General features: G+C 44.0%; 3 protein-coding genes across 6 annotated transcripts in view; 2 read left to right on the top strand and 1 right to left on the bottom strand.

The window, feature by feature from the left end:
• LOC117752058 (solute carrier family 2, facilitated glucose transporter member 4-like) overlaps positions 1-8,504 on the top strand; it is an 8,766-nt gene extending 262 nt beyond the window's left edge. The window contains exons 1-11 of the mRNA XM_034569203.1: positions 1-100; positions 1,975-2,070; positions 4,023-4,183; positions 6,035-6,159; positions 6,260-6,375; positions 6,500-6,662; positions 6,967-7,154; positions 7,254-7,358; positions 7,806-7,907; positions 8,004-8,207; positions 8,289-8,504. The exon at positions 1-100 is cut by the window's left edge and continues 262 nt beyond it. Of these exons, the coding sequence (XP_034425094.1) occupies positions 68-100; positions 1,975-2,070; positions 4,023-4,183; positions 6,035-6,159; positions 6,260-6,375; positions 6,500-6,662; positions 6,967-7,154; positions 7,254-7,358; positions 7,806-7,907; positions 8,004-8,207; positions 8,289-8,504 (1,509 nt within the window). The 5' untranslated portion in view covers positions 1-67. The remainder of the gene's footprint in view (positions 101-1,974; positions 2,071-4,022; positions 4,184-6,034; positions 6,160-6,259; positions 6,376-6,499; positions 6,663-6,966; positions 7,155-7,253; positions 7,359-7,805; positions 7,908-8,003; positions 8,208-8,288) is intronic.
• Positions 8,505-10,053: 1,549 nt separating this feature from the next.
• On the bottom strand, positions 10,054-14,164 carry LOC117752063 (Y-box-binding protein 2-A-like). Of its 2 annotated transcripts, none has more exons than XM_034569210.1 (10): positions 13,910-14,164; positions 12,976-13,039; positions 12,561-12,594; positions 12,395-12,484; positions 12,073-12,315; positions 11,852-11,937; positions 11,522-11,750; positions 11,245-11,376; positions 11,068-11,153; positions 10,054-10,654 (listed from the first exon to the last, which is right to left on the bottom strand). In XM_034569210.1, exons 1-9 carry the CDS (start codon positions 14,133-14,135, stop codon positions 11,106-11,108), a joined length of 1,152 nt encoding a protein of 383 aa, XP_034425101.1. In that variant the 5' UTR covers positions 14,136-14,164; the 3' UTR covers positions 10,054-10,654; positions 11,068-11,105. The 2 variants fall into 2 exon arrangements, with proteins under 2 accessions (XP_034425101.1, XP_034425102.1); XM_034569211.1 differs by having other exon boundaries at positions 11,068-11,150.
• Positions 14,165-16,578: 2,414 nt separating this feature from the next.
• LOC117752079 (eukaryotic translation initiation factor 5A-1) lies at positions 16,579-23,352 on the top strand. Of its 3 annotated transcripts, XM_034569241.1 has the most exons (6): positions 16,588-17,007; positions 19,116-19,288; positions 19,511-19,615; positions 20,565-20,696; positions 21,221-21,293; positions 22,785-23,352. In XM_034569241.1, the coding sequence occupies exons 2-5, from the start codon at positions 19,121-19,123 to the stop codon at positions 21,281-21,283; spliced, it is 468 nt and encodes a 155-aa protein (XP_034425132.1). In that variant the 5' UTR covers positions 16,588-17,007; positions 19,116-19,120; the 3' UTR covers positions 21,284-21,293; positions 22,785-23,352. The 3 variants fall into 3 exon arrangements, with proteins under 3 accessions (XP_034425131.1, XP_034425130.1, XP_034425132.1); XM_034569240.1 differs by lacking the exons at positions 21,221-21,293; positions 22,785-23,352 and adding an exon at positions 21,070-21,098 and having other exon boundaries at positions 16,579-17,007; positions 19,119-19,288; positions 20,565-20,784; XM_034569239.1 differs by lacking the exons at positions 21,221-21,293; positions 22,785-23,352 and adding an exon at positions 21,070-21,098 and having other exon boundaries at positions 16,584-17,007; positions 20,565-20,784.
• Positions 23,353-23,457: the final 105 nt, after the last annotated feature.

Genomic DNA, 23,457 nt, shown 5'->3' with positions numbered 1-23,457 from the left:
CCGTCTCCATTTGGCACGAGACGCACCTGTCACCGACTGCCACGGGGTGTCTGGAGCTGCCAAAGTCATGCCGGCCGGGTTTCAGCAACTCGGAGGGGAGGTAATATTTTCCACTGAGGTTTTTTAAACAGATTATATTTTTGGTGGCTTCTTTCCTCCTCAAAAGAGTGACGTGGTTAATCGTGTTGCTGTGCTAAAAACGGGTTTACTCCGTGCGTAATTTTAGTTTGGAGAGGTTTTACGCACGGGGTGTTTCGCTGTAAATGAAATTGCATGCCGTGCAATGTCAAACTGCATGTTGCCTCGAACGATGCAAGAAATAAGCAGAATCTAAACTAACAATAATAAAATGATATAAAAATGATATAAAATACAATTGATTGACACAGGTTTTCTTATTTCTCCTATAGCTTCATGTAAAATAAGAAGAAAATATAGAAATCAATGGCCAATGGGCAATTTAGAGTAATGATAATAATCTATAACATATGTTGGTTTTTACAGAAACTTGTGGGTAAGTCAGTAATGGCAGGGAGAACAACTAACATCAGCTCAGGTTTAAATGGGCTTTGTCCCTTATTTAGTTCTGAGCTTGACCTTGACGAGGCAAATATCTCAGTTTACAGGCCAGAGCTCAGTGTTGTGGTTTGTAAGGCCACAGAGGTTTGGCTGGTTCCTTTTCACCGCCCTCATCAACAGTGCCTGTGTTGTGTGCTCCCTCCAGTTCTCTTTAAGATACCATTGTTCGGCCAGATGGATGCAAATGTTGGTTTTGAATGTTATATTCCTCCTAAAGCATAAATCAACAGGAATTGGATTGAAACAGTGTGTGGGCAAAGTCTGTGTGATTCTCAGAAGTGTTGACTTTAATATAAAATAAAGAAAGCATTATATCTTAGTACCAGATGATCAGTGGCAGCTTTTCATTTCCGTGGAAATCCAAGGTCCAAGCTTGAAAAGTACAGGTGCAGATTTATCCCACGATAAGTGAAAAGTAAATAAGTGACTGCACATTCAGCTGTGACGAGACACAGCGTAATAGAGCAGAACATGGCTGCTTCTGAACGCGTTACCTTTTCTGCAAGGACACATGCACATAAGCAAACACACACCCCTTTGTTTTGGTCCGTGGATACTAAAGAGCACTTATCTGCAGACTCAACACAGCAAGGTCAAGACAAAAGTGTTGCAGACAAATGCTACAACTCCATGATCCACTGAATAGAAAATAAATTAATGGTAAATAGACAATAGACTTATTATTTTATTTTATTGAATAATACACATTAGCCAAGTGTATGAACTGCTTTTTCCTCCATTAAAAACATTATTCCAACCAAACCAAGACCCAGACTTTGCTGTGAGTCACACCATGTTGTTGTTGTTGTTGACTCACACTACTAAAATATCAGCTTTTCAGGAAGCGTTATCATGACTATGATGTATTTGCATTGTTGTTGCTTGTCCAGCTGCCTTCTGACATCCTCCAAAAAATGATAAAATCACCAAATCAGCCTGAAAATCATTGTCTTAGCGTAGCAGCTATCCTCCGGGTAAACTAATCTGCCCGTTATGACATGAAAAGCTCTTCGAGAGTATTCAAACACACTTTTCTGGAAGGGGAAGTCCTCATCTCCCCAAGGTCGTCTCATCTGTCACCTTGGAGACAGGTGCCATGGGGCCTGATGGGAAAGTGGAGGGAAGCTAATGTTCAGTAAAGTGGCCCGTGAGGTCTTGAGCAGCGCTAAAGAGATTGTTTCGCATCAGGATCACAGTTATATATAGTTGATGTTGGTGGAGTGGGGCTATGTGCATGTGTGTGTGTTTAACCTCTGTTGGTGTTACAGGAACAGCTCTGCAGCATTACTCACCCGGACGGAAATAATATAGTTTATAACAATATAGGTTTATGTATTTTAGAGTTTTATGTATTTTTGTTCAAATATGTGTGTTTGTGTGTGTTTCCCCGTGCAGGCAGTGACTGGAACCCTCGCTCTCTCAGTCTTCACTGCCGTTCTGGGATCACTGGAGTTCGGATACAACATCGGCGTCATCAATGCACCACAGAAGGTAAAGAGCTGAGCACTGATCACCTGGAGGATATTTGAAGGGATATCCCAGGACTAGAGGGCCCCTCAGTAGAGCGCATATCCAGCGGCCTTGGGCCCAAACTTTATGGGTTCTTCCCTGATCCACACCACATCCTTCCACCAAGTTGTGTGGCAATCGAACCAGCAGTCTTTGCGTAATCCCGCTGACAAACACACAAACCACCAACAAGCAAACGGACACGGGTGAAAACATCACCTCCCCCCCGGAAGTAAAAATGCCAGTACCAGTCTGGATTGGTGGAAAAGAACTGGTGTTTATTGACGTGCTGGTGCATGCACGGTGGCATTTAACCAGATGTCAACTCAGCTGTTTCTCAAATATTCCCTGATGTTATAAGGTGGCGTGTTTGATGCCACAACATGACGCCGAGCTGCCTCGAGGCCCATGATGCCGTGTATTGGTGCAAGGGAGTTACTGTAAATGCAAAGATTTAATGTGAAAGAGTGACAGTGAGAGAGAGAGAGAGAGAGAGAGAGAGAGGCGGGTGGTGTGGCTCAGCGTGGCGTGCGTCCTCTCGTTGTGTCAACACAACAAAGAGAGAGGGGACGTCTGCCTGGTTCATGTTGAATGACGTCTTACGTGGTTTTGTTTTTGTCACATCTGGACGACAACATGCTGCAGCGAGCCGTCAATCACGCTGTTGCTCTCGGTGCATCTGTAGTATGAAGGAACGTTTGAGGACAACATGTGCGAAATGTTCTGAGCGCTGTGTGATTTACGATTATGGTGCATGCAGCAGCCGGCTCTTTATAATCAGGACCTTTAATATAAATGTCTATGAATAATTTTAGTTTTAAATATCTCCACACAAACAACAACCAACAGTAGAAACACAGTTTTTTTTTTATTTCAACCTCTTTATTGAAAAATTGCGTATAAGAACAATAAGGCCCATGAAGGTAAAAATAACCAAAATGAATGGTAGTACTAATTGTAGTACTTACAATAAGAGTAATAATAGTAGTTATACCACAAATTATGAGCATATCACAATATGATGTGCTTATATTGTATAGATATACATATATAACATATTTACATATGTAAATGTAAATACACATATTATTAATGCAACTGTGACAATTATAAGACTACAAACCTCATCGTTGTACTAAAATAAATAAGTAAAAGTAATACATTATAAATGTATTACTAAAATGAATAAGTAAAAGTAATACATTATAAATGTAAAAGTAAAAAATCTAATAATTACAGCCACTTGTATCGATCAGCGACCATCTACTTCAATACATTATCCTTCAGGAAGTTACAGCAGATGTTCCACATGTTCCACAACTTGTCAAGTTTCTTCTTTATAGTGTTTAACTTATCTTTCCCCAAACAAAGTCAAAACCCATGCGTCCTTTCAGCTGTTGCCAGGCTACACAAAGTGTTTGTTTCTTCCGTGAACCTGCTACACAGCGTTTTGGCAGAATAGACCCTGTTAGCTCGCTGTCACCACAGATCGGGCTGCAGGTCACATTCAGACACTTTATTCATGTCACATAAGAATGTTTAAAACAAAAAAAGAGAGCAGCGTTTAAAAACTTAAATGAATCATATAACATATAATTTACTTACAATAAAACATCCTCTGGTTTTTACAAATGCTGATTTCAATCCCAATTTCTAATTTCCTGTTGATCTCACAGCTAAAAACATCCAAAGGCCATAAGTTACAATACTTATATGCAAAAGTCCTAATAGTTACAGTAATTTAAAAGCCAGTTACTACAAATATAACGTAATTAAGAGGTTGTGCATGAAAGCATAAAAAACTGTAGAGAAGGAAACTTGGAGAACGTCCCAGTCATTCAGGTTCACGTCACTGTAACAGACAAAAGGCTCCAGACTTAATTTCCCAGATTACCTTGTTGTTTTAACCTGTTTTTTGTTTTTGTCACCTGCAGATCATTGAGGAGAACTACAACGCAACATGGATCCAACGGTATGGAGAGCCCATCCCCACGGGGACCCTCACCTCCCTCTGGTCGCTGTCTGTGGCCATCTTCTCCATCGGGGGCATGTTGTCCTCCTTCTGCGTGGGCTTCGTCTCTGAGTGGCTGGGCAGGTAGGGGGAACAGGACGTTGCACTCGCTACTTGAAGTGGAAGTTTAAACATTTCTGTGTGGTTTTCTTGCAAATGCATGAAAGTCATAATCAAAAAGCTTGACACTGGGTCATATTACATAAATCTAGAGACTGAGGCTGTGAATGCAACGACAGGAAGTCCAGATGAACACAGAATTGCCCAACAGTTCCTTTATGAAACCACATTTTCACTAGATCCTGATTTTTATTTGGTTCGTCACCCAAGTGCGCACGTTATTGCACAATGTCTTATTTTTTTAATCAAGATCCATGAATTGTTCTCTGAGAAGTCAATGAAAATGTTGAAAAACTGTTAACGATCAAACACAGGTGGGAACAGAACCTTTAGTTACCTCTAGTGACTTTAACTAATGACGTTTTGTATTTAAGTAATAATAAAGTAGTAAATACCCCAGTGGCTTCACACATGAGTATCTCCCTTTCACCTCTGTGTGGATCCAAGATGGATCCAAACATCCAGTTTCAGTCATTCAGGGGAAACTCTGACCTGGACGCTCCTCGTCGACCCAGTTCCCCACTGTAACCTGAGCTGGGATTTGAACTGGAGACCACATCTTCCACTGACTGAAAGGAGATCTCCCCAGAGCTGGCAGCACTGTGTCAGGAGGGCTGCAGAGGAGTAGGTGAGAGGGGGGTTGGTGGGTGCACTCAGGGTGCGTTGCCCTGTGTGGCTGGTGAAAAGGGTGGAGCTGCTGTGACCTCTGGGGTCAGAGGGATTTTGCTGCATCTCCAGTGAACACGGAGGTCACCTAACCACCAGCCTAGCCTTGCTCACCATTCCACACTAAGGGTGACCAGGCCTTTGGTCAGGGCCTCAACTCTCCGCCTCCGTCTCCGCCTCTGAGCTCCAGATCCTCTGGTAAATCTCTCTGAAAGACGCATTTTATGTGTTTTCTCAGGATTTGGCTCCGATTTCCGTGAAATTTTGTGGAGGGGTGGAAAATCACCCAAGGAAGAACAAATTAAATGTTGGTGTGGATCTGGATCAGGGGGCAGATTTGTTTTCTCCCTCTTTAACGTTGCGAGAGAGGCCATTTTTCAACATTTTCCTTGATTTCTCAGAGAATAATTCATGGTGGAACAAAATCAGGCATGTTGAGGGGACTAATATTTGATTGTGGCTGTGTGAAATTTGATACAAATCTGGATCTAGTTCTTTTAAATGTGGTTTCATAAGGGCACTGTTGGGCCTTTGCAGAGGTATATGCACACAATAGGTATTGCATCACAACTAGAAGTTAGTTCTGGTCCAATTTTTAACAAAACTATATTAGACTAATATTATTATTATATATATTATTGTTTTAAATGTCTTAAATACATGTATGTTTGGGGCAGTCTTTAGATTAACCATTGTTCTTCAAAACTTTCTGTCACGACTTATTATGATGGTCTAAAAATATCTTCAAAAAAAGGTTATACCGCCAAACTGCAAGTGTTTTATTCAGGTGAACCCTGCTGGGTGCTTAGTTACCACTTATCCACTTATCAGAAAGAACCATTTCAGTCTCCAGTGTTTTAGTGCAACACTGCCCCCTGGAGGCCCAAAACACGAACAGCTTTCAATGTGTGGTCTCAGTAACTTTGAGAAGAGGTAAACAAACACAGCAGCTATATCCAGAGTCAATTTCATTCATCTATTCAGCAGTGAAATACATATAATTCTCAAATATAATCCCACTGAATTCACCAACCTCTTTCTCATACCACTGATTTAACATTGACTTTTTAATTCAATGTTAAATCCAGACGTTTGAGAAGCATGAATCCAAAAATGCTTACCAGTGTTTTTTTTATTTTTATATTTCAGGAGGAAAGCCATGCTCATAAACAACCTGTTTGCCTTCATCGGGGGAAGTCTGATGGGGCTGTCCAAGATCTGTCAATCCTTTGAAATGATGATCCTCGGACGGTTTGTCATCGGGGCCTACTGTGGTGAGCAGGCCTGCTGGTGCAATGTGTTTTGTATTTGTCATCTCCCTCATGCCTGATACACACTCTACAAAGTCTGTCGTCCATCTTTTCCTCTCTGCAGGTTTGGCATCAGGGTTGACGCCGATGTACGTGGGTGAAATCGCTCCAACGAGCCTGAGAGGAGCACTGGGCACGCTGCACCAACTGGCTATAGTCACTGGTATTCTCATTGCACAGGTACGACCCCACACGGTGATGTGGACGGACAAACTTTACGTTCCTTTATGTCTCAGTCTTTCATTTTGAGATATTTTGCAGAATCTTTTAAATCTCATGTCATCTGGTTCCTCTTCTTGTGCAGGTTCTCGGCCTGCAGTCCTTATTGGGTGGTGAGCACCTGTGGCCTGTTCTCATGGGTTTAACTGTGGTGCCGACTGTTCTTCAGATGGCTCTTCTTCCCTTCTGCCCAGAGAGCCCCCGCTTCCTCTACATCGTCCGCTGCCAGGAGCATCAGGCCAAGAGAGGTGAGCGGCGCCGGAGCACTCATTTAAGTTCTAAGGAGAGTTTTTGCAAACTAGCTCAAATTAATATCCTCTGGGAAAATGGGGTCCGACTTCTCTGGAGCTGTTTTTGGGGTCAGGGCCTGAAACGTTGGGGGATTCCTGACTTACAGTACAATACCTTGCTGTCTGTACAAAGAGATACTAGTATTTGTCCATATAAGATCTTAAATTGGCCTTTTGACTCTGTGGGTTTCGGCGTAAAATGTCCTTGAACATGTCCCATCAGTCAAACGTGCACTCTTCTTCTCCACGCTCACTCCTTCAGGCCTGAGGAGGTTGACGGGCCGGCAGGACGTGGGCGACATGCTGGCCGAGATGAAGGAGGAGAAGAGGAGGATGGACATGGAGAGGAAGGTGTCCATCCCGGAGCTCTTTCGCTCGCCGCTCTACCGCCAGCCCATCATCATCTCCATGATGCTGCAGCTCTCCCAGCAGCTGTCTGGCATCAACGCCGTGAGTGGAGATACCCCACATCCTTCAGGCTTTAAAAACAAACAGGAATCAGTGCAGGGTCATATTGACTCAACCTGATTGTGTTCACCCCTCCTGCAGATTTTCTACTACTCCACCAGTATATTCATGAAGGCAGGAGTCCAGAGTCCAGTTTACGCCACTATAGGAGCTGGTGTGGTGAACTGTGCCTTCACTGTGGTCTCAGTGAGTAATCGCACCAACACACCTTCGCCTTTTTCATGCACTCCCTCCGTCATACATGAGAATTTCGTTCGAAGCGTCTGATCTTTTGGGGGAATTTAGCCCCATAAACCTTTCAGTTTCGCTCTGTGTGCTTCCAATACTGTTTAACACTGTTATCAAAAAGCAAATAAGATAACAGAGCAGGCAGGCCGCCATTTTCATTCCTGCATAATCAGGTCTGGTTTGGTTTGGCAAGTCGAGAGGTTTCAAAGTCATTCAATGGGTCAAGTGATGTTTTTTTTTTGGCAACACGGCTCCTGGGATGGAAATGGCCGATCCAGATTGAAATATCTCAACAACTATTGGATGGATTATTGTGGAATTTGGCACAGACATTCATCTTCTTCTCGCCTGCTAAATCCAAATCCAGCATTGGGTCAAAATGTTAATTTGTCCTTTCATCGACAGCTCTTCCTGGTCGAGAGGATGGGTCGACGGACGCTCCACATGCTCGGACTGGGAGGAATGTGCATCTGTGCCGTCATCATGACCACGGCTCTCGCTTTACTGGTCAGTCTCCCAAAGATGCAAACTTTTTACACTGTATCACACTGGATATGTCTCCACTAAACCTAACCTGAACCATTGTCTTCTTCCACGTGACAGGAAAGCATTGCCTGGATGAGCTACGTCAGCATGCTGGCAATCTTCGGCTTCGTCGCCTTCTTCGAGGTGGGTCCAGGTCCGATCCCCTGGTTCTTTGTGGCCGAGTTGTTCTCTCAGGGTCCGAGGCCGGCTGCGATGGCGGTGGCCGGCTGCTCCAACTGGACGGCCAACTTCATCGTCGGCATGTGCTTCCAGTATGTCGCTGTGAGTATCCCACTGCAGTAGCTCTAACATTTTCTGCATTGTCCTCTCGAATGTTGTCTAATCTGGACGTCCTCCCTGCAGGATCTTTGTGGGCCATACGTCTTCCTGATCTTCGCAGCACTCCTCCTCTTCTTCCTCATCTTCACATTCTTCCGGGTGCCAGAGACGCAGGGAAAGACCTTCGACCAGATCGCCGCAAGCTTCCACCAGCACTCAGCGGGAGGAATGATGGACATGGATATGGACATGGACAAGCCCACCGAGCTGGACTACTTGGGCGAGGAAAGCATCAACTAAAGGGCTGGAAGGGAGACGGAGCTGGGATGGGACTGAGTACAGCTTGGGATGAACCGCGTCTATGGGCCTGACTCCAAACATTTTATTTTCTGACGTGTATATCGAGGTCTATCGTTCATATTCAGGTTGTGGTGCCATAGAAGTGTTGAGGGTGTGTGACAGTGTGGGTGTTCTGAATTTGCTGGTACCACTGCAGTGCCGGGTAAGATGCACATGTGGAGAAGGTGTCTGGACTGCTGAGGCATCAACTGCCAGTGGTATTAAAAAACGATGTGATTAGTTGCAACACTGATAAATCGAAGTGGAGAGGGAGGATTTCCTGCACTTTATTTATAAAAACATCCACAGAGATATATATATATATGGAGTTGAGCTTGTCTATGTTGTACTAAAGCTGGGAACACACTTAACGTCCGGTTATTTATGAAATACCACTGGAGGGTCACATTCTATGTAAAGAAAAGAGAAGGCAACACAACCCGTAGGAAACCACATTTAAATTCACTACAGATTTGGATTTGCACACGCACATAAATATCAGTCGCCTAAACCTGTCTGATATTTTCCTGTCTAGATATTTAGCTTTTTCTCTGAGATATCAGCGATGTTGAAAAACGCACTCGCGATGTTATTTTTATTTGATTGAATGGGTTCTTCCTGGTCCTATACCTGAGTTTTTATATAATCTTGCCAAATAACAAATGCAGAGGAAAACAAACTCCTTGGAAGAGATAAGAAATATAAAGGGTTTGAAACTAAACTGGAATGAATCAAGGTTTAAATCCTACAAGTGCAGGATTAATGTATTTTGTACTTAGGTAACACTCATGTTTTGAGCTTAGCTTCTTATTTAAAACAGAAAAATCATATACATCTTCTTATTTCCTTAAGTGTTATTTTAGAAGTCTAGTTTTCTTTTATCATGAATAAAGAACAAACCTAACATGGTAAAGTGCCAACAGCACATGGTGACCCGATAATGTAGAGAAACAGTCTTCACTGCCAAACTGGGGTTTTTAAAATCATGAGGCACATTCCCAGTTACGTTAAAGGCAAATTATTTTTCCGATCATGACAAACTCATTGCACAACCTGTAGAAATACTACTTTTAAAGTCTATTTTAATACTTCATGTGTACATAGTGTGTTGTTTGGTTACTGATGGTAGTTTTAAAAAAGGTGTGAGGTTGTAATTCTTTATACTCTAGCTGGTGTTTAGTTTTGTAAACTGAAGCGAGATGTGCAATCTGAAGACGGCCGCCTGTAAAGAGAATCTCGTAGATGAGTTTTGTATGACAAGTTTGTGTGTTTTTCTGGAAACCAATGTGCCATTTGTTCTTTTAATCACTACCTTCTGAGGAAACATGTTCCGGGAGGACCTGGAATTGTACAGAGAGAGAATATCGATATTGTGACTAAAGGATGTAAATAATATATCTGAAAACACCTTTCCAGTCGTCCATTAATGACTCAACATCATTGTTCTGTAAATTTGTGCAAAGCCGTTTCTAATCCGTTGATCAAACGTGAACAAATAAGGACAGAATCCTGAGATTTGCAAACATGATTTATTAATTACCATTTTCAGCACTGACATTGCACATTATCCCCTCCAAAGAAAAGCACACACAAATAAGTAAAACAAAAGAAATAAGTTTCTTTTTCAATATATATATCCTCAACTGAGGACGATGACGGGAGTCGGTATGTTTCTAAGTGATTTGAGGTGTTAACGTAACTAAACCGACTCCCATAATGCACCACCACCCTCACACCTGCCTGGTTTTCCCCTTTTCAACCAAATTAAGTTAAATAAAATTCAAGGCTGGTTCTCCTAACTACTTGATGTGCCCAAAGAAAAACTGTTTAAGGGGGGGCGGAATAACTGGGCTACCAAGCAGATCTTTTTTAAAGATGTAATTTTAAATTCTAAATATGCACCCACCACCAACCTGGATCCCATTTGTTCCCCACCCCGTCCCTCTCCAAACATAGAGTTACTAGACTGGACAAGACAAGATGAAAGGAGAGGAGGAAGGGGTCCGAGGGGACGACAATGAGATTGTGGGTTGGAGGGTGGGGGAGTGCCGGGAGGGGAGAGTAGTGCACATGTTCTGAAATAGGTCCAGTCCTTACCCCCCCACAAGGACCTACAAGAAACACACACAAAAACAGGAAATAAACGCGTACAGAGACACAGGGAGTGAAAGAAAGACGGTATAGAAACAGACATTAAAAACACAAAAGACACAAACCCTAAAACGAGGATTATATTAAATCTGAAATCCTGAATTGCCCGAGTTTGAGTAAAAACTTTCCTGCGTTTAACAAAAGACTGAGTCCAACATGTCGTGTCTTTAGAGACTCAACATAAAAATGTCTTCCAAACCTTTCAGTGCCACAGAGCCACTTTAAATCCCTTTCGACTGCGCCCATTAAGGTCCGTCATCCTGCTTTCTGTAATCCAATGTGGGACATTCTGCACAAGAACTGCCTCCCTTATAACCCCCCCCCCCCCCACCCCACGGCTCCCACCATGCACCACTTTAACGTAGGATCCCACCTCTTGCCAAAGGTCACGTGACTGTCCTCTCAGTGACGTCACTCTGTCGGTGCTGGGACTGCTGGGACTGTTGGGTCAGCTGCCTGCTCGGAGGTGAAGGACAGTCACAATATTTGTCCAATCAAAACAAACAGCAGCAGTAATACACCGATGATATTTTTAAGTTCTAGATCTTACCTCGGGTGATCTGGGTGTTTTGGGAGAGCTCTTCGGTGAAGACTTTGGGGATTTGGAAGAAGACTTCAGGTCAGCTGGTTTGGAGTTCTGAGGCGGGGTCCCAGGCTCCGACGCAGACTTCTCTGTATCATTCTGGAAAATAAGTGTTTCAAGCAAGCAACAGTTAATTATAATATGCACAACAGCCAGGCTTTCAAGTAGGAAAGATATGAATGTCAAAGTCCAGAAATTACTTACACATCCACATAATCTTAAGTATCAGTACAATCTCACTCACTTTGGACACCGACGACTCAGAGTTCCTTTGCCTGCGGCGTCTAGATTGGCGCCGTGGTTTCTGGCCCTGATCTGCTTCTCCGTTGGTCTGCGGGCCCTCGGAGGCCTCTGTCTGCTTCAGCTCAACCTGCTCCTGGCTCGGCTCCTGGCTCGGCTCCTGGCTCGGCTCCTCCCCGGCCGCCTGCTGCCCGTCTGCAGCCTGATCGGCAGGTGGGCGAGGCCGGAACGGTCTGTGAACCCCGGCACAAGAGGGAAGATTCAATTATTTCAACTTCTGGTTTGTAGAAGTGATTCAAACCTATAGAATTTCAGGAAGTGGCGTCAAAGTCACCTGCGGTACGGACGCCAGAATCTAGAACGTCTTTGTGGTTGCTGGTCACCTTCTGTTACGCCGTTATTTTGCTCTCCAGACTCACCCTGAAAACAAAACATCACAGCTCTTGGTTGCACTCAAATTCGGTTCCCACCTTCCTGTAACCTTGCAGCAACATCCATTTTCTACTTATCTCTCCAGGTTGATTACCCAGAACCCATCCCTCTGCTCCAGCTTACTTCTTGTGCCTCCTGCCGTGGTCTGAAGGGCCTTCGCCGGCGCGGCTGTGGTCTCACTCCATCGCTGTCTCCTGACCCCTCGCCCTTGGCAGCAGGGGCTTGGCTGTCAGCTGGTTTGCTCTGGTCCCCTGGCCCAGGGCTGCGGGGGAAGAACCGTCGACGGAAACGGCGTTTGTTGGGTGCGTAGCGACTCCCTTTGACTGGAACGCCACCGGGGCCGGTCACATTGGCCGCTTCTGAGCCCTGAGGTACAGGAAAGAGAAATTCTAACACTGGCAAACATTTAAATTTGATCTGATCACATCATGAAACTGATTCTTACCTTGGCAGCTTCAATCACGTCGAACTCTACGACCTCCCCGTCTCCGACGCTGCGGAGGAACTTTCTGGGATTGTTCTTCTTGATCGCCGTCTGAGGGGACGGACTCAGCATCAAACGATGGCATATTATCCTTGTAGCTTTCAAATATAAATCCGGCTCATCTTACCTGATGAACAAATACATCTTCTTTGGTATCGTTCCTGCCAAAAATAAAAGCTCATAATGAGGAAAATGATTAATAATCATCTCCCCTAAAGACTTTTTTATGCCCCCTGTCCGTTGGTTGTAAGCAACATTAAGCATCAACTACTGGACGGATTGGAACTTGGACTGGGAAGGTTTTCGGTGGGAATCTGGATCAGTGGACAGATCCAGGAATTTTTTGATTGATTTCCCAGGGAACATTTCCCAGATCTTGGTGAAAACAAGTATTCAGGGGGATGACTTCTACGAGTGTGTGCAGTTTGAATCTAAGAAGACTGATGTGCCTTGCGGAGTTCTACGCTCTACTGAAATGCTATTGCAGCTTTTAATCAACTTAAACTTGAAGATGCATGTGGACAGTGACGTAGAAACTTTACCTGTTTATGAAGCCGTAGCCGTTACGTACATTGAACCACTTCACCGTGCCTTGGACCAGGGTGGCTGCAACAGCAGGTAGCACATGATTAAGTCACATTATGCAGACGTTCATAGAATAAAGCTGCTGTTATCTCACTTGCATCAACGGCACCTCGCTGGCAAGAAACTGGAGTGTTGTGCGTCAATCATTAACAGTGAATCAAAACTTTGAAACCAGCTCTGAACTGGGTCACGAGGGAGGGCCACTAACGCACAGGTACACTTTGCTCAGCTAGATAAAAGGTCACCAAAGACAAGACACCTCAATGTCTCACCTGCTCAGTTTTCCCATGAAAAACAAAAACACCTGAACGCATCTAATTGGTAGAAGATCATTTGCACCTGCAGAGGGGAGCGCGCACGTCCGGCTGGGCGCGTGGCCGCGGATAAGGAGGGGACATTTAGGTCATGTGTGAAAAACAGATTCAAAAACACAACGTGGGTTTTAGCCAAGTTCTTAAGTTACACACAGATTAAAAATAGAAGTTCGACTTGAATGTGGGAGAAAATGTTAAGACAAGGCAGCCATGTTCTTATTTGTAAGTTAGAAATTAAACTACTTGGGAAAATAGAAAGAATTCCATGTTTTATTTGCATGTTAGAAATTAAACTTTTTGGTAAAAGCTTCCATGTTGGTGTTCACAGTAAATTGGTAAATATCCACCAGGACACGTGTTGCTGCTAAAAACGAAACACAGGTTAATCAGTGATTGACTCAAAGTTCCCTGTCGACGTGGCTTTAAAATGAATCTGAAACTTGTCACTGAACATTAAACTGTTTATTTCCAAAATGATGGACACACGTCATCCCAAGCAGTGATGAATAAGAGCTCCACGCATATTTTTAACGCGTTGCTTCCAGCACAGCGGCTCCACCTGCGCCCCTTCACCCACCTATGACTTTCCTCTCCGGCTGTGGTTTGTCTTCTTCCACCGGTGCCGACGGTGGATCGCTCTGCGCCTCGGCGTCGGTCATGCTCTCTGTCGGTTGGTTGGACGCACGTCTCTCTCCTCGGTCCCCTCCGCCCTCCTGATCGGCCCGGAACTCGGTCCCCTCCGGCTCCTCTAACTTTTTATCCCGACGTCCCCTCCGGCCGCCGCGAGCAGCCCGGGCTCTCATTGGCTCCCAAGGGTCCTGGAACCGGGCTGTGATTGGCTGGAGGCGGGGGGGGGGGGGGGGGGGGGGGGGGGGGGGGGGGGGGGGGGGGGGGGGGGGGGGGGGGGACAATTGGGAAGTAGAAGTGCAGGTGAGAGGAGCTGGGTTATATAGTTTTTATATAGTTCTCTTTATGAGCAGGGGGTTATATATGCTATTTAATATTTAACTCTTAACTGCCACAGGTCAACTTTTACTTGATTTTACATTTTTACTTCTAGGATCACTGGGGAGGAGGATGTATGTTTGTGATGAATTGTATTATTGTTGTTTTGATATAGATGATAGACATTGATGTATTGATAGATAAAGGGCTGGACAAGCATCTTTGCTTCTCTCTACTCTATTAAAAGTCTGTTTATTATTCATTGTTGTTTTGTTCTTACTTTTTACAAATCTTAAATCTATATTTTATGATTGTTTTTTTTATTGTTCGAAATAACTAATCAAATCAATCAATCAATCTAGACAGCATTTTGTATTTTCCTTGAAATGAGCAGAGAAAATATAGAATAGAAGTGACCTTTACTGGAGCCAACCACCAGGGGGCGATCAATACTCCTTGGACTCTTCCATCTTTGTACACAGTCTATGATTAAGACCATGACAGATAAATTACTATGTTGCTTCAACCTGTTGAGTAGGTTCATATGAACACTACTGTTTTTGGCCAGTAGGGAGAAACTTTAAGATAATATATAATGGGCTGTCATACTGGTGGGAAACAATTAACTTTTTCTAATTTAATTCTAAAAACCAACCTCCATAATGGACGTCATCACCGTCTTGAAGATTAGTTTGACGTGTAAATAAATGTCTCCTTTAACTTTTGAAAGTATTATCTATGCTCTGAGGAGAACACTCACTGTGGGTTTGATGTTCCTACTCTTCAGTGGAGTTTCATGTGACTGAATCTTCATTTTGGTGTTCACTATGCCTTTGATTACATGCAGCCCCCGGCACATAGGTCATGGAACTACAGTTACACTGAACTAAATTTAACCCGGCGGCTGCAAGAACTGGCAAAACCATTCAGTGATCACAGAATCCATGTGGGCCTCTGAACAGAGAAAAAGTAGATGAGCACACTGTCAGGAAGGCACTGGATTCAGAAATATTTCAAAGATGCAGGATAAACAGAGACATCTGGATCTTGTTAATTTCCATTTATTTAGTGAATGCAAAGTCTTGTGCAAACACTGATCCACGCCATATTCAAATAAATACATATGTGCACCATACAGGCCTTAGAATGTGGCATCAAAACTCATCTTACAACTTCTAATCATACAAATCACAGCTAAAACTAATACAAATACAGTTTTCAACTATTTGAAAATATTTTTATTTCATTTTCACAAGTGGTTCTGGATGAATCATGGTGATAGATATGTGCATTTTTAAATCTTTTTAACCAAATGATCCCACTGTATGTTTTTAAGTGCAGTAAAGTCGAGATCGAGTGGCCCCTGGGGCACTAGGATGAAACGCCACGCATGCGCAGAACGTGCCAACATACCGAGGTCTGTTCGTTTCACGGATGAAAAGCAGCATCAAGCTACATTAAGTGAGCCGGGAGGAGACAGAGGAATGTGCAGCTGCACCTTCAGTGTAAAAGTGTCTGTTTGTGCATCACAGATAGGAAATAAGAAAAATTTTATAAAATAAAAAAAACCAAGAGAAAACACTATCCTGATTTTAATAACTATGCATACACATAAAACATATGAAGGGAAATACTCTTTAGATATATAGTCTTCAACCAAACTCTACAATTGCAAAGCTTTTTGCAGAAAGCTGACCAAGCTGCAGTCATGAAACCAGCACCCCTGCCCTCAGCCTCTGACCTGCATTACATGAGAATACAACCATCAACACATTAAGACTTAATGTAGCACATCTGTATATGTAGGAGGTGAAAGTAGTGGGGAAATGAAACGATGTATTAAGTGTATACAACATAAAGCATAAACATAATAAAAGGATGGAGCTATCAGGGATGGAGAGGTCATGGAGACGGGGCCTGTCACGTTAGTTTAGAGTGTAAATCTTACATTGTAATGCAAGATAGTATATAATAATGTATGATACAGTGTAATTGCAAGAGAATGTGCTCTACAATGTTGAACATATATATGAGGAGAAGAAGGAGGAGAGAGAGGAGGAGGAGGAGGAGGAGAAGAAGGAGGAGTTGAAGGGGAAGAGGGAGGAAGAGGATGCGAAGAAGAAGGAGGAGGACGAAGAGAAGAAGAAGGAGGAGGAGAAGAAGAAGAGGAAGGAGAAAGAAAGAGGAGGACGAGGAGGAGGAGGAGAAGAAGAAGAAGAGGGAGGAGGAAGAGGAGGAGAAGAAGTATTGTATTAGACATTAGTCTTTTATTCTGACAGTAGTCAGAGGAAGTACAGTCAGGTCCGTGTGATGAGGAGACCGTGGTGAGGAGCAGGAGCAGGAGCAGGAGCAGGAGCCGGAGACAGTGCAGGTGGAGAACCAGGCCACTGACGGTTCGTACTCGGGAAGCTGCGGGGCTCACACTCTCTTCGGCCCGGCGGCGGACTGCGACGCTCGAGGGGCTGCGGATCAGGTCAACTCGAAGCGGGACCACACACACACACCAGCGGGTTAGAGAAGAGGAGCCGAGCGGACACGAGTGGAATGAACGCGGAATCAACAAGCAAAGACAGATAGGTCTTCAGAAAGAGGAGAGCGAGGGGGAGCGACATCACTAACGGAGCCAGCCAGACGACCCGCTAGCCCGGCTACAGGGAGGCACCAGAGGAGGAGGTGGAACCAGCGGGAGAAGAAGTCCCCCAGAGAGGAGCGCTATCAACACACACTCGGGTAAGTTCTCGTCAAAACACCCGGCAGACGGGGCGTGTTTGCGCCTGAGCAGAGGAGCCATCCTGCGCACATGTGTGTCTCCGTCTCTATTATGATAAATCCCCCTTTAAACGCCCCCCGCACGCGGGCATAACAACGCGGGGAGCTAGCGCCCCACCTGCAGGGTTAGCTAACCCTCCACCTCCCCACCCGGAGGCTGGGAGGGAGAACGAGACATTATACCCGGATCCTCTTCCGGCCTGTGCGGCTCTTATAAGTTTTATTCCACCGTTATTTACATGTTTTAAAAGTTTTACAGCTTTAAACTCACGGGCCACCTGCGGTGAACTTGGCTCAACTAAGTGATATTGTTTCCGCTGGCAGCCATCACGAGTATTAGCTTAGTCATTACCGTGCGCTAGCGGGCCAGATATTTAACTCGCTTTACCGGCTGTGCCAACGGGCAGCGGCGGGTTCTAAACAACCGGGGAGCCACGGTAGTACCGCGGCGGGTAGACGGGGTTTGAACGCAGGGGTCCTGTGTGTGGAGTGGACGGTGGTGGTTGGTGAGCGGGGCCTCGGCCTCGGTGCAGCCCGTCAAACGGTCAAACGTTACCGGGGCTGTGGCACGCTGTGTGCGCACTAGGCCTCAGTCGACTCCTCTATGTTCGAGCACTGCGGTCACCACTTTGTAAACACACTTTACCCCCCGGTACACGGGCCCCTAACGCCGTCACTTTCTTGTATCCGAGCTCGGTTGACAACATGGAGGCCCGGTCGGGGAAGTCACGCCCGGCTTGAAATTTGATTTATGGCTCATTAGCGCGGATTAGCGGCCCTGAGTTTAACGCTTTACCCGGGTGACCAGACACCATAACCCGGGCAGGAAACTCCTCAACTACGGGGGGTTCAAGTTGTTTTTCCTGAAGCACATTCTAAACAATAACATTATTTTGTTTTTAATTTAAATAAAGCTGCTAAACTTGTGCACTTAGTTCCATTGCACTCGTTGCAGGTCGCTGGGCTGCACCACCACCGCTGAAGTTGTTTCAGCACAAACACTGATGATCCGAGCCGCAGCTACAGAGAAATCACAGTGTTTGCATCTGGTATTTATTAAAGTTTTGTTTGTATAGTTGGATCCTTCGTACTTTTGCGCACAGGTGCCGAGTTCCTGCTGCTTTATTTAGCCTCGTCTGCTCCGCGTCGTTGAATGAAAGTGTCATCTCCCCAGGTTGTAGCAGCCAACTCTCACATGTCCATATTCCTCTGCTGTTGCTCCTGACAGATATTCACCAGCTTGTTCAGACACTTTACCCCCTGTGTGTGTGTGTGTGTGTGTGTGTGTGTGTGTGTGTGTGTGTGTGTGTGTGTGTGTGTGTGTGTGTGTGTAGTAACGCAGTAGTTGCACCAATCTGACCTGAAAGTTAAAAAAGGTTATCTCAGCCCAAACCTCAGAGAGTAAGAAGATAATGATGGAAAAACAAACAGGACAGTATTTGCCGTGTGGCTGTTCGATCAATATTTATTTACCATACGTGAAGCTTCTTTGTGGATATCACACCTCAAGTTCTTTTAGCAGCGAACGTTTGTTTTGACCACCTCCAGTCGAGTCCAGTGTTTTCTTATCATTTTAATCATATATTTACAATATTTATATGTTCAAATACAGAACTCATTTCAGGCAGAAACACCTGATGACACTAAGGTACACAACTGAAGGTCCCTACCATCCGCTGGTGGTCACTAACATCCACTAACATAAACTGTTGGTGGGCATTGATTAACACGGTAGAACATACAAGGGATATCCTCCATCCATGTTCTAAAATGGGACAGTGTTTAGTTTAATAAAAGCTAGACAGTCAGATTTACCTTTAACCGCAGCGTACCCTCAGCTTCAGCCTGTATCACTGATCACAAGGCCAAAACACTTGATGCTGCTGTGGTGCACAACTGAAGTTATGTCCCTAACACCTGCTAACATCTGCTGGTAGTTGGAAACTTAAATCGTGCAGAAGATCTTCAAACGTACGAGGGATATTCAACATCTGGTCCTATATTCTAAAATCTCTCATTATAATACAGTTATCTAAATCCCATCATGCTGTGTATTGGCCCCACCACAGCAGGCATGGCAGACCCAGACCTGGACTTCCAGACCGGTGATGCAGGGGCATCCTCCACCTACCCACAGCAGTGTTCGGCCCTGCGCAAAAATGGCTTCGTTTTGCTCAAAGGCCGACCCTGCAAGATCGTTGAGATGTCCACCTCCAAGACCGGCAAGCACGGCCACGCCAAGGTCAGTGAACCTGTCCGCGTTCCCAGGGAAACAGTGATGGACATTTCTTTTGCACTTTGCTGCATGACTCATACAAACAAATATATGTAAAATACAAAATATAAAAGGTCAGAAAATAGTTGTGTCCTAAGTGGATCATCCGACCATTTACCATTTACAGTAGCGGAGTCATTTGTGTATATTTAGTTTCAATGAATGCTTTCTTTGTTTATTCTGTTGCAGGTGCACATGGTTGGTATCGACATCTTCACTGGTAAGAAGTTTGAGGATATTTGTCCCTCCACCCACAACATGGACGTCCCCAACATCAAGAGAATGGATTACCAGGTGAGACAGCGGGGGGACAGACGAGATAGGTCGTCACTGTTTGTTACCAAGTATATAAGATTAATATTACATTAGTCTGTTCTATACTCCATCATAAAGTCAGATTGTGTCACATTACTTTTCTCAAAGCTTGGTCTGGGTACTAGAACTACAAATATACAAACTATAGATAACTTATATATATTCATTACCTATAAGCCATGTTGTGTAAATGTTCATGTGACAGAAAACTAGGACTGCCTCCTCTTTGCAAGTATAAAATCTTTATTCAGTTTTAAGAAGTATATTATTTCTCATCAGCGGGAAATTCATAATCACATCTTAAATATCACTGTAATATTTACAAATGATCTTTAATAAGCAGAAGACTTTCAGAGATGATATTAAATGGCTGCAAGGGGACAATTAGCAGTTGGTTGCTAATCTGAAAAAGCACCAAGATTATTACAGAACCTAAAAAAGCGTTTCCATAGCGAGAGGAGCTTGTCTCTCAGATGTATCCATGAAGGAACACCATACTCAGTGAAACCTATTTAATGAGGATATTGGGCCACGTTAAATTGAAGTCCCCACAACCATACTGGTTTGGTTCAGTAGTTCCAACTCTCAGCAGTGTTGTTTTCAGATCTTGTTCCATCTCAGCATAAGTGCTCCCAGAAATGCACTGATAGTTTCCATTGAAGCCCATGTGGTCAAAAAGTGCTTGTGCATGTTCTTCATTTCTCATGATAAGAAAATGGTGCAGGATCGAAACCATACGGTCCCAGTGCTCCCACACACTTTCTGCAGTTTTTAATGGCGCTGGGGGGGAACAAGCAACAAAAACGTCAGTAGCCTGCGTAATGAAAATAATTAATTCTGAAATGTTTGTGCGTGACTAAGAAAACAACTTGTTTTTCCCCACTCCTGACCCCTTCCTCTGTTATGCTCCTGTCCCTCGGCTCTGCAGCTCATTGGGATCACAGAGGGCTACCTGTCTCTGCTCCAGGACAGCGGGGAGGTGAGAGAGGACCTGAAGATCCCTGACGGAGACCTGGGCAAAGAGATCGAGAGCAAGCACGAAGCCGGAGAGGAGATCCTGGTGAGTACTGTCACCTCCCTCTACTCTCGTTACTGCTGTGGAACCCACACATGGCTTATTGTGTTCATGGTGGAATCTGGAAATCCAGGATTCATTTTCCTTTCAGCCTTTTAAAAACTTTAAGTCAAGGGTGACGCCATAAAAGTATTTGCAAGCTCATAATTTAAGATTGCTACAACTTATGATTACTTGGATTACTTATAAATCTGTAGAATGTTTTTCCAAAACTTAATATTAGTACAAGGCAACAACTGGAAATTTCTTTTGCCTCCAAAACCTCATAAAACCAATTTGAGAACAGTTTTTGAAACTTTTGATTGGAATTGTCTCATGGGTTGGATCTGGCTCCCAGGTCTACGGTTTGAGACCTCAGGATTAAGATGTTGAACCCAAGGTTTGACAGAGACGGCCACTAACCTCCGCACGGTGGCACTGAGACGATGAACAGGAGAAAACATGAGGGACATGTCTTCACCAAACCACACACACACATTCACACTTTGTTCTTCTTCTTCTTCTTCCAGGTCACCGTTCTAAATGCAATGGATGAAGAATCCGCCATCGGCATCAAAGCCTTGGGTAAATAAGCCACTGCAGGTAAATACAGAGCCACAGCTGTTTGGACACAACACGCAGCTGTCCTCTCCACCCCCCCCCCCCCCCACCTCAACTAGCACCTAACCCAAGCCTGCCTGAAGAGGAGTGTGTGTGTGCGCGCGCTGTGTAAAATTGTTTATGGGTGTGTATGGGTGTGTATGGGTGTTACACCACAAGCCACCAGCATGTGCCATGCCAGTGCAAGTGTGTGTGTGATATCATGTAGAGTTTATTGTTCATCAGTGGAGCGGGGGGGGGGGCAACTCCAGTCATTTTAAAATGATAGAGTTTTTCGTGTGGATTTAAATCAAGAGCCCGAGTGATGAGGATTTCTGGGGCTGGAGCCGATACTGATAAAAGGCAGTAAGAAATATCTTATACTGATCAGTTGGCCAATACATGTGCTCTAATATCATGAGAAATAAAGAAAAACATATTTTCGGAAAATAAGCAGCAAAGAGAACTCGAACCAATCTCATTATTTCTTGAGAAATATTCAAAATCCTTTGACAAACACGCACTTTACAGTCGACCAGCAACAAACATGTCCTCCTCCACAACAGAAGCAATTTCCTCCGAGTCTGTTTCTTTCTCTAGAAAAGACCTGATACTTATGATAATGTGGTGCTCACAAGGTAAAGCATTAAGTATTTCTTTATTTATGAAACCTGAATCATAACCTGTTCCTCATTTTAACACAGGTCGTCTGATATTCCCCGTCTAAAATGATATGCAATCATAGATAGAATAGAATTGTTTTATATTAGCAAACATGAACACACACACTGTGAAAGCCTCGTACTGTATCGGCCGATTTTATTGACCAAGTGATAAATCAATCAGGCTCTACTAATATCAATGTTTTTCCATTTTATGTCAAAGCATAATTGTATTTTCCGTGTATATATATAAAAACATATATGTTTATTTGAACTGCACCTTATTGGAGTTTATCTGAGATTAAAAAATTGGAAATTAAATGTGATAAATGGAACGATTGTATGAAATGATGGATTTGCCTTCCCCTCCGTGTACCTTCTGTCTCATGTTAACACTATTATGAGCATGTGTATCATTGTTGCGTAGCACTATCAAAATATTGAGGAAAGCTTAAGGTTCATATTGTATTTTCGAGCTGCTGTATTGTTTTTTTTCTTTCTGGTCTGTGGGTCGCACTTCATTCTACAGCCGGTTGCTTCCTGTTACTTCCTCCTAAGAAACAGCTCGTAGCGTCGCTGTAACTGTCGGGTCAAAACTGTTTCATGCACTTTCTCACTTGCAAACTGTGGGCTGTACAAGAAAGTGTCCACACAAATAAAAGACAATGTTGTACGTGCAATGTTGCCTCTGCGGAGGCTACAGTTAAAAACACTTACTGCTTCATTAAATTGTTTCTGTGGTGTTTATTTTTATATTTTTGTCCGTGTCCGTTTTCTGACTCCTCTCTCCTCTCGTTCCTCCCCTCCCCTCCTCTTTGTAACTCTGTTTCAGGGGCACAGGCGATGCACTGGACCTGGGGAAGAGGAGGGGACATTGCCTCGTCAATGCTACTCTCCCTCTTTTCTTTCTTTTTCGGTTTTCATACTCTCTCTCTCTTTCTCCCCTGCTCTGTTCTCCGACCTTCCTACCTTTGGCTTCGATTAGAGATGAACTCGAATGAACGATTGGAAATTTGAATTGTAAAAAAAAAAAAAATTATTACCACACATCCAAGTCCAGATGTACAGATGCAAAGACGTGTTGAGGAAGGTTCTCTAACTAATAACTGAGTAGGTCTGCAAACACCCGAGTAGCTACCTTCCACCAGGGGAAAGAAAAACGTCGATAACGTCACAGCCGTTTTGTTATATACGTTCCCCTGTTTTATTAAGGGCTTCAACTCTAGACCTGCATTGAGGCTTGTTCAGTGCACGTGTGTTGTACAGGACCGGACACGTGACTCGTTATGTCTCTTCTGTACGGCGTTTTTCTTTGCAGCGATTCATCTGAAAAAGTCCGTCCTGCTGTTGATTTCATCACCTGAAACTTGTCTATTAAACAAAAGGTTACCAACATGGCACACCCAGGTTGTTCTTTTTGTCTCGAGAGAAAAAAAACCTGCTCCCACAACAAACTAATTATAAAACCTCAACCTAACTTGATTCACTTCTTTAAAAGACAGATC

Source organism: Hippoglossus hippoglossus, chromosome 18 (assembly GCF_009819705.1).
Source record: "Hippoglossus hippoglossus isolate fHipHip1 chromosome 18, fHipHip1.pri, whole genome shotgun sequence".
Classification (NCBI taxonomy): domain Eukaryota; kingdom Metazoa; phylum Chordata; class Actinopteri; order Pleuronectiformes; family Pleuronectidae; genus Hippoglossus; species Hippoglossus hippoglossus.
The sequence above is the reverse complement of the archived record's forward strand: the minus strand, read 5'-3'. Positions and strand labels throughout refer to the sequence as shown.